General features: G+C 40.8%; 1 protein-coding gene across 10 annotated transcripts in view; it reads left to right on the top strand.

Annotated features, from left to right (window-relative positions):
* The first annotated feature begins 433 nt into the window (after positions 1-433).
* CEP162 (centrosomal protein 162) overlaps positions 434-9475 on the top strand; it is a 48989-nt gene continuing 39947 nt past the window's right edge. For 6 of the 10 annotated variants that reach the window (XM_054061789.1, XM_054061782.1, XM_054061787.1 and 3 more), the window contains exons 1-3: positions 1632-1680; positions 2716-2819; positions 8676-8814. In XM_054061789.1, the coding sequence (XP_053917764.1) occupies positions 1647-1680; positions 2716-2819; positions 8676-8814 (277 nt within the window). In that variant the 5' untranslated portion in view covers positions 1632-1646. Of the gene's footprint in view, positions 584-1631; positions 1681-1749; positions 1884-2715; positions 2820-8675; positions 8815-9475 lie in introns of those variants that run through there. The other 4 variants (XM_054061784.1, XM_054061785.1, XM_054061786.1 and 1 more) reach the window with 4 other exon arrangements.

Below are 9475 nucleotides of genomic sequence, written 5' to 3'. Positions count from 1 at the left end.
TCCGAACCGCGGGGAAGGGATGCCGGCTGCCCCAGTAAACCCGATCGGCTTCTCATTTGCATCCACAGGCTCCCGGGAGGCAGAGATGGAAACAAGATCGCTGTCTCGCCGCCGCCGCTCGCGTTTATCCTGCCGTGACCTCTCACGCTGCCAGCGATGCTCCCTCTTCCTTCTCCTCGACCTCGACCTCCTCCTCCTCCTCCTCCTCCTCTCTCCCACCCCCGAGCCGCTGCCTGCGCTCCCGCCCTCCCACCAGCAGGCGGCGCCACCGCCGCTACTGCGGCTGCGCCGCCCCACGTGACCGCCCGGCGTGCCCTGATCCACGTGACCGCCCGGCAGCTGGGCGTGTAGCCAGGGCGGTAACAGCCGCTAAGCAGAACGCTCGCCGCCGTCACGCGCCTCCCACGCGCGTGGGCTGGAGGGAGGTAAATCACGTGACACGCGTTTGGCGGGATCATGTGACATCCCCCTCCATCCCGCGCGGGCAAGGCGGTACGGTGGCCGGCAGGGTTTCCTAGGTAACCGCGCCGCCGCTGCCAGCGAGGGAGGAGGCGGCGGCCCAGAGGGGCTCGAAGGGACCCAGGTACGGGCCGGATGTGGAGCAGCGCTCCCCTTTCTCCCCGCCGTCCTCCGGAGCGTCCCCTCGGGGGGCGCCGAGCCGAGCCCGGCCTGGCGGCGACCGTCGGGGCGGCTCCGCTCCCTCTTCCCGCCGGGCCCGTTTGCCGCCTCTGCCAGGCCCCCGCCAGGAGAAGGGGCTCGGTGGGACCACGGCCGCCAGCCCTGCATGTGCATCAGAGGGAGCCGGGGGAGGAGGAGGATCCGTCCCAGCCCTGGGGCGGTAGAAAGATTACATAGAATCCTAGACTAGTTTGGGTTGGAAGGGACCTTGAAGCACATCCAGGTCCAAACCCCCTGCCATGGCCAGGGACACGTCCTGCTAGACCAGGCTGCCCAAGGCGCTGTCCAACCTGGCCTTGAACACCTCCAGGGATGGGGCATCCACACCTTCCCTGGGCAACCTGTGCCAGTGCCTCACCACTCTCGTAGTGAAAAGTATGTCTAGGAAGTATGTCATGTATAGGAAGGGAATCTCCCCATCTCCAGTTTATATCCATTGTCCCTGGTCCTATCACTACAAGCCTTTGTAAACAGTCCCTCCCCAGCTTTCCTCTAGGCCCCCTTCAGGTATTGGAAGGTTGCTATAAGGTCTCCTCAGCACGTAAAATGTGTTAGGCTGTATAAGCTTCCCTTCATTGTCATTTAACCATACCATCCCCACATTGCTGCTTTCTGCACTGTGTTGTTGAGTATACCCCAGCAAGTGACTTCATTGTTGATGTGGAAAACCATTTGTGAGCCTCCAATTCTAAAAGTTGGGCCGTAACATGCATTTGCTAAGGGTAATGCTTGTCTGTAATCTTCCGTTACGGAAATTTTGTGGCACGTTTATTGTCCTTTTAAAAAATAGAGTTTTATACTGTTACTTTTATAAAAGCTGTAATTACAAGGCAGACAGAAGTACAGATAACGTCAGAAGAATGAGTTTGGTTTTCTAGCAAGGCTGGGATTAAGTATTGTCCATTTGCTTAAGTAGTTAGCACAGTCAGCAAACTGTTAAAGCATCTCGTGTTCTCTGATGGAAAAGTATGAAAGGATACTGGATTACCTGTGTCAGGAGAGGTAACATTCTTAATCTTCTTACCATCTTTTCAGAGATGTTGTCCAAGGGCTTACATAAAGCTATCTGATTCAATTCAAAGTCTAGGCAGTCTGCTATAACTTCTTTTTTTTAAACTGCCAAAGTGTTGGGTGGTCTGTGGATGAATAAGGAGTGAAAGCAGGAAGCGGTTGTCAGAACTCACCTGTCAAAATCAATTTACTAGGTGGGTAACAGTCTAGTGTACTGAGAGGGCTGCATATCGGGAGAAGTATTATTTAATGATAAAAGCATTTCTGCAAACGTTTAGCCTTTTTATGCTTACATAGCACTTCGCAGCCTGGAAATTGCTAACGTAGTTTAATGCTGCTATACATGTGCAGTTTGGAAGGGAGCCATATGTGTTGAGCAGTGTGATACACGAAAGCTTTGTAGCATTTTGAGAGTGGGGGGCCTATTTTATACCTGAAAAGTCAACACAGAGTTTTGGGAATGGGAGGGAGGCAAGTGCTGTCAGCTGTTGGTGTCAGGGTATATTCTCTTATCTTAAATACTTCCATGCATTTATTTTTTAATGAGTCCTAAGCACAGCAGAGATGATGGAACAAAACTTGTAATGCCAGATGTCTCCAATTTTGGAGAAGAAACATAGGAAGGAATTAAAAGCTCTTAAAATTAATGGGAAGTATTACTGCTGCGTATTCTCATTTCGTCATTGACAGTCTGCTTAATTGGGGGAAGCTAACAGAGCTGTCTTTTGGAGAAAAATATAAAGACACTAAAGAGAATCATATTTAATTTGTCTCTCAAAGCTTAAATGCTGAAACTGTGGTTTTGGAAAGGAGTATTTTGCTTGTGAGAAATTTGAGTAGTCCAGTTACGTTTGCATTGATTGCCTTGTTCAGTAAATAGTTTAGTTCAGGATTGGGAGGAATGAAATTTGGCATCTCTTTCAAGAATTTTTTTTGTTTATACCTCTTTGTGAATGCAGCAAATTATTAGGCTACCTCTAATTTCAGAATGCTTTTAATTAGTTTTCTTTTTATTTTAAATCTTAGTTTTAAAACTCAGTTGTTTGGACGGTAACATTCAGTTGCAGATAATGGCTCATGGATTATCAAAAGAAGAATTAGATGAACAGTTTGAAGAGTTTCTGAAAGAGGTATGTATATTTCAGAGGAGTGTCACATCCCTTTTCTCTTTTAAAATACGGAGCAAAAATTGAACAATGAAAGAATATGAAGTGGAAGTTGCAGCTGTGCTTTTATTGCCTAATTCACATAGCTATCTTACATGTGTGTCTTTGCAAGGTCTTAACTTTGTTGCTAAATTTAATTAATACTACTTTGCTCATTGAAATCAAAAGAACACTTTTGTGATTAAATATTTTGTCATGGGTTGGTTGTAGATTTGGAAAAAGCCCTTGCTTCTTGATTTTTTTTTTTCAATTTAATTTTATGCTATTTAGTACAAGAATTGAAAATGAGATTAAAAACTTCTCCTGTATATAGGCACAAGCTGTATCTTCAGAGTTTCCTTATTTTTCTATGCAATACCTAGTTTTACTGGATTCTATTTAAAAATTCTTGTATTAATCTTAAGAAAATTAAGTATGGTGTAGTGGTTAGAAAATTTTGATTTGATTCCTGTTATTCTTCATGGTGCTTGACAATTTTGAGTGCAGGCAAAATCATGCAGGTCTGTGGGCTGTGACTTAAGCTAACAATTATCAGATGCGGTCAAAATGTCCTGACTTGGTATGTTTTTTCACTGTATATAGGCCTGTAATTTCAGAATTTGCCCTCTAATCTATCAGACACACGGTGTGGTAACCGTAAGATATAAATAATGCATGCGTAAGGCCTCTGCTATATTCTATTACAGTATGTAAGTGTAGCTAATGATGGCAAAGAATATTCTTTGGGTATCTGTTATATGTAATGCATGCTTAAAGTTTTTTTGATACTGCAGTTGTGCTACAGTTTAATTACCTGTGTAAAACGTAGGTGCTACATTCTATAAAAAATTGCACTTTGTACTGGTAACCAGAGGCTGCTTTCATGGGTAGGTCTGTAACCCCACTTTGACCATGCAGCTTGTGAGGGGTTTTCACAGATGCAGAATAAATGTAACTTCGCTGAGCCATACTGTGTAGAGAGAACAGAAAACCAAAATGCCATCTGAAAAATTAAGATTCACAAATAACTTAAAGGGACATTTTGGCCTTTCACTTGATGATGTAATTGAATTACCATTCTTGAATTCACTGAAATTATTAATGTTTGTAAAAATATAAAAGTAGGCTCTGCATTTCTGTCAAAAGTTTTTTACTTACTATTGTTATGAAGGGAATTGCTCCGGGGAAGAGAAAGGAGGTTTATTCTTTTACTTATTTTGCACATCTGACAAAGCTCTGCATATGATTGCTTCTAGTATTTTGTTCCCCATTTGACATGCTCTTCTTGCTCCTCAGCTATTGTCCACGCTGAGAATGCTTGAGTTAGAATAATTCAATACAGCTATTTGGATTTTTTTTTCTAAGTGGTATTTGGCATGTTCTAGACAATGTAACTTTTAATAACTCATATTTTAATTGTTTTTATCATTTCAAACTACAACTGTTTGTAAATACCAATCTGATCATTATACCAATCCGATCATTAAAAGTATAGTGACTTTTATGATTTGCCAGCTCGATACAGACCCAAATAAGAATGACATTATCTGCTCTCTGCTACTTTATCTACGTGAAACTTCTGTTATGCACCTCCCTTGCTTTTGTTTTTTATAAAAAGTGTGCAGCCTTTTAATGGTAGAAGGATGAGAAACTGGTGTGCTTCGTTGTCTGAAATTGCTGTGTAGGTGATGTTTGTATTGAGAGTGTGACAAGGGGGGGGGGCGGGGAATAGCAAAGATTCTTTGTACTTTGAGGAACACAGTATTGTTTAAGCAAATCTTTCAGACAAGAAATGGAGCGGCATTGTAACTCATAGTAAATCTGCCTTTGTTTTGGAGGAGGAGCGTATGTATGTTTGCAATTAAAACATACAAAGTTAAAAGACAGACTGTAGACAGTTGTATGATGTAGGTCTAATATGAGGATTAAACTAAAGATTTTTTTGAATAAACACTGACATTTAAAATCTAGCAGTGAAGATGATTTTCTAGGCTTTTATTGTTATACAGAAGGAAACACAGATGTGTAATAACAATTATTGCATGTAGGATACCTGTTCAGACATTCCCAGCCCCTTGCAGAATGGCCTGTTGTCATCCATAATTCTTCTCCTGCATTGTTTGTGTGCCTGTGATCCTCCCTCTTCCTACCACCAGTATCTTGCTTTAACATCCTTTCCCTGTTGTCACTTGAATTTATGGATCATCTGTCATACTGGTATAGCTCCTGAGTTTTCTGAGTGTTGGCTGTGAAGTTCCCTTGAGACAGGCAACGTGAGGAGCTCTTTCTGATACAAAGTGCTTCAATAAATTGCTTTTTTGATTACACTTCAAACATAGCGAAGTTAGGAAAAAGCCATTGTGTGCTTCTAGTCTTCTAGGTTGACTTTTGTTCTACTTGATATTTGCGGACAGCTGAGAAGGAAGACTTTGAAAACAAAAGGCTATATCATCTTAAATAGAAAATTTGTAAAACAGTACCTGGAAGAGTAACATTGCACATTAAACCATGTTTGAAAAACATTTTTAATTTTTACTAAACTATCAAATATATTAAAATAATAGTTTATACTAAAAATATAATTTGGAGTAGGCTTGTTTTATTTGAAAAGATTTGTTTCATTAAATAATTAGGACAACTGGTCATGAAAGTCTGAGTCCTGTATTACCTGTCTACTTTCTTAAGTATCTTCATGCGTATAGGAAGCAGTAAGCTGATTACGTGACATGAAGTTGTCCCAGTTCTAAAACTGACTCTTTTGGCTTTTATTTAAGTTAAGATTGAACAGCTGAGATTTTTCTCTGTGCATGTCTGTCTGCCTTCATGAAAGGCTGGCAGGCTGTTTTACAGAGAAAGGGAAGGAAGTAATCGGTTCCACTTACTGTCACTAAAAAGCCATTACTGGTCCAAAAAATTGATTGATTGATTTACTTTTTTTTCGAAGGAAAAAATAATCTGTAAGTTTTGCTGTTGAGACAACTGACATGTTGGGAAAAATGTGCTAGTGTTTTTATATCAGCATTTCTTCTCCAGCTGCTGCAACTTTACTGCCTGCAATAGAGAGATAGCTGGACATAGAAAGTTTCCAGAACTCTAGACAACCTGTGGGAGTTTCAGTTTCTTAAGTTACAATACTCTAAGGAGTACTAGCATCATTGGAGTTCTGCTTGCAGAGTAGAGCATACTGTTAGTCATAAATGGCGAGCGATAACAGAGCTTGCATCGAGCACCTGTCAGTACTCCTTGCGAGCAGGAGGCAGTCCGGCCTTTGGGGACAGTGGCACTAGTACTGTGTTGTGAGTAGTGTAAGGAAGTTGTTATTTATAGGACAGTTACTAAGCATTTAAAGCTGTTTTGTTCTGCTAACTTAAAGAAATTACAGTACATTCTGTTGTCTAGCAATTTCATAATTTATTAAAATTGCCATTTACTAAAGTGCAAGCCTTGGAGCACTTAAATTTTCTTTCTGAGACTATATGACAGGCATTTAGTATTTTCAAGTGAAACTGTAAGGTTTAGAGATGCTATTGGTCAGAGATATTCACAAGAATATTTTTTTCCTATAATTATTTTTTCTTAAATGATAGTTTTGTTTTGGATAACTGGAAATTAAGTTATGAACATTCTTGTTACATTTCATATAAATTGAAATATTAGATATATAGCAAAGGTAAGCTTTTACGGTAGCGCATTTTATGCAATAGGAAGCAGGCAATAGACTTCAGAGACTTGTTTTAATAAAACATCCTATGTTTTACATACTAGGTACCCACAGTTCTGTTGTCTCTAGGTCCCTCTGGATGGCATCCCTTCCCTCCAATGTGTCTACCACACCACACAGTTTGGTGTTGTTGGCAAACTTGCTGAGCATGATCTCAATCTCACTGTCTATGTCTCAAACAGAGATGTTAAACAGGTCTTAATACCAACCCTGTGGAATGCCACTTGTTGCCAGTCTCCACTTGGACAGGCTGGAAGGAAGAAGTGATGCCATCTGAAGGGACTTTGACAGGCTTAAGAGGTGAGCCTGTGCTACAGGCCAGGCGGAAAATGGATTGAGAGTAGCCCTGAAGAGAAGGACTTGAGGGTGCTAGTGGACGAGGAGCTAAACACAAACCAGCAAAATGCACTTACAGCCCAGAAAGCTGAGCCTGTCTTGGGGTGCATCAAAAGAGGTGTGCCTAGCAGGTCGAGGGAGGTGATTCTGCCCCTCTACTCTGCTCTCACGAGACCTCACCTGGAGTCCTGCATTCATTTCTGGAGTCCTCAGCACAGGAAGGACGTGGATCTGTTACAGCGAGTCCACAGGAGGCCACAAAAATGATCAGAGGGCTGGAGCACCTCCCATACAAGGAAAGGCTGAGAGAGTTGGGCTTTTTCACCCTAGAAAAGAGAAGTCTGTGGGGACACCTTATAGCAGCCTTCCAGTAATGAAAGGGGGCCTACAGGAAAGCTGGGAAGGGGTGCAGTAATATGATGAGAGGGTAAGGGGTTTAAGTTGAAAGAGGGGCTGTATAGATATTAGGAAGAAATGTTCTGCTTCGAGGGTGGTGAGACACTGGAACAGGCTGCCCAGAGGAGTCATGGATGTCTCATCCCTGGAGGTCTCCAAGGCCAGATTGGATGGGGCTTTGAGCAACCTGACCTAGTGGAAGGTGTCCCTGCTCATGTCAGGGAGGTTGCATGATCTTTAAAGTCCCTTCCAGCTCAAATAATTTTGATTCTAAGATTCTATGATTCTATTCATACTTCAACTTTTGTTTTATTTGTGGCTATTAAAAAAGTGAAAGTTTTGAAATTTTCCGATGTGACGAATTTCACATGTGAATTCTTTGTGTCTTACTCTTTACAGCTTTTGCTAACTCTGCTCACTGTGTTCTTTAAGATGCTTTAGGACAATTGTTTTAACAAATACGGCTAAAAGGTTGCTTAAAAATAAAAAGTGAGCCACTCTCTTTAATCCCATGTTTACTGAGTTGAAACACAATACATAACACACAAGGTTGCGGTGCAGTAGCTTAACGAATGTATTTCCTTGTTCAATGTCTGGACAGCTCTTTATGGCTCTGAGCTTGCTGTAAGCCATAAAGAGCTTTAATAAAGGAAAGGTACAGAGATCAGTTTGGGGATTTTTTTGTGTTTGTTTTTGGTTTTGTTTTTTCAAAAAAGTTGCATCACTTAAAAAAGTGCTGCTATCTAATGTTGTGTCTGTAGGTCATTTCCTTCCTATTACTCTTCAGTATTTAAATTCATAGGATGTTCATACTCATAGACTTTTTTTTCTCCATTGATTTAAGCCATCAGTCAAACTAACAAAAGCGAAAACATAGAGATGGGTAAGAATAGCTATGGCATTTCCATTAATTTCCATGAACGCAAAGCATAAAATCAATTTCTGAAATCTGACTTGCAGGAGGCTAGAATGTTGTTTGTAAAGATTTATTTTTCAACTATTAGTAATGTTGTATATATACAAAGCATGGCCAAGGCAAAACTGTTTCTGCTTTAATTCACTGTCTTCAGGGATGTAGTCAGGATTTTGGTTCTTATGTGTTGTAACTAACTGAAAAAGAGCTGATGATGCGGTTCACATGGACATATATTCTACTAAGCATTTAACTTTTAACATATCCAAATTCTGGCAGTGGTTATTATGATATGCAGTATTATGCCACATGAATATACTTTTTGTTTCTTACTGAACTTTGCACGAAAAAGGCAAGACAGTGGGAAGTAAAGAGAGGCACCTGAACTCAGAAGTCCGGAACTAAGTGGCTGAAATACAGTTGAACAATGTGAAAATGTAAAGGCTGTCTTTAATCTTGTATGCAATTGACTCAGTCTCTTTCAGATGATTCACTTGGAAATTCGAAGAAAAAATCCAGCATTCTTGAGACATTGGGACAGCCCAGGAAAAGAGAAACAAAGAAAAAGGATTCAGTGCCATGGTGGATATCTGAGGAAGATTCAGATGATGGTGGTAAATAACACAGTTTTGTAATGTTTTTGGCCACAGGAGGTCAGGCTAGTTCTTTCTCACGCTTCACATAGGCCTGGTTTCATGTTAAGTTCATGCCCCTCAAGTGCTTTAGAACATTACAATCCAAGTTTGTAAAGTATAAAACTCAAATGTAATTGTATTTTTTTTAAAAGGGTTTTTCTGAGAAGCTTGAGGCAACCCATTGATCACTTTGATGCTTCTCATGCTTCTTAAACCAAAAAACGCTGGGATAGGTACTTAAAAGGCAGGATGATTACAAGTTATAGAGAACAGTGCTTGTCTGGGTTCAGTACAATACAAAGCAGAATCAGAAAAAATAGTTATATGAAGATTATATGAAGTTATTCTCATCCAAACCAGTTCCGCCACTTTTATTTTTAAAATTAAGAATATATTATCTGCTGTGTAGTTTAACTAGAGGTAGAGCTATTACAGCTGAAACATGCTCGATCTGCATAAAATAAAAAGAGAATTCTGGTAAACTTTTTAAGGTCTGCCTTAAAGAAAACTTCTCATTTAACAGGAAAACATTCAGAAGGTGAGCCTACCCAGTTTTACTAGTATGGAATCCATTTACTTGCAAAAGAAGCTAGCATCTTCGTATTGATATTCTTCATGAGGGGCTGGATATTTTCAGAGG

This window comes from Cuculus canorus, chromosome 3 (assembly GCF_017976375.1).
Source record: "Cuculus canorus isolate bCucCan1 chromosome 3, bCucCan1.pri, whole genome shotgun sequence".
In the NCBI taxonomy this organism is placed as follows: domain Eukaryota; kingdom Metazoa; phylum Chordata; class Aves; order Cuculiformes; family Cuculidae; genus Cuculus; species Cuculus canorus.
This window is presented reverse-complemented; position numbering and strand designations above follow the sequence as displayed.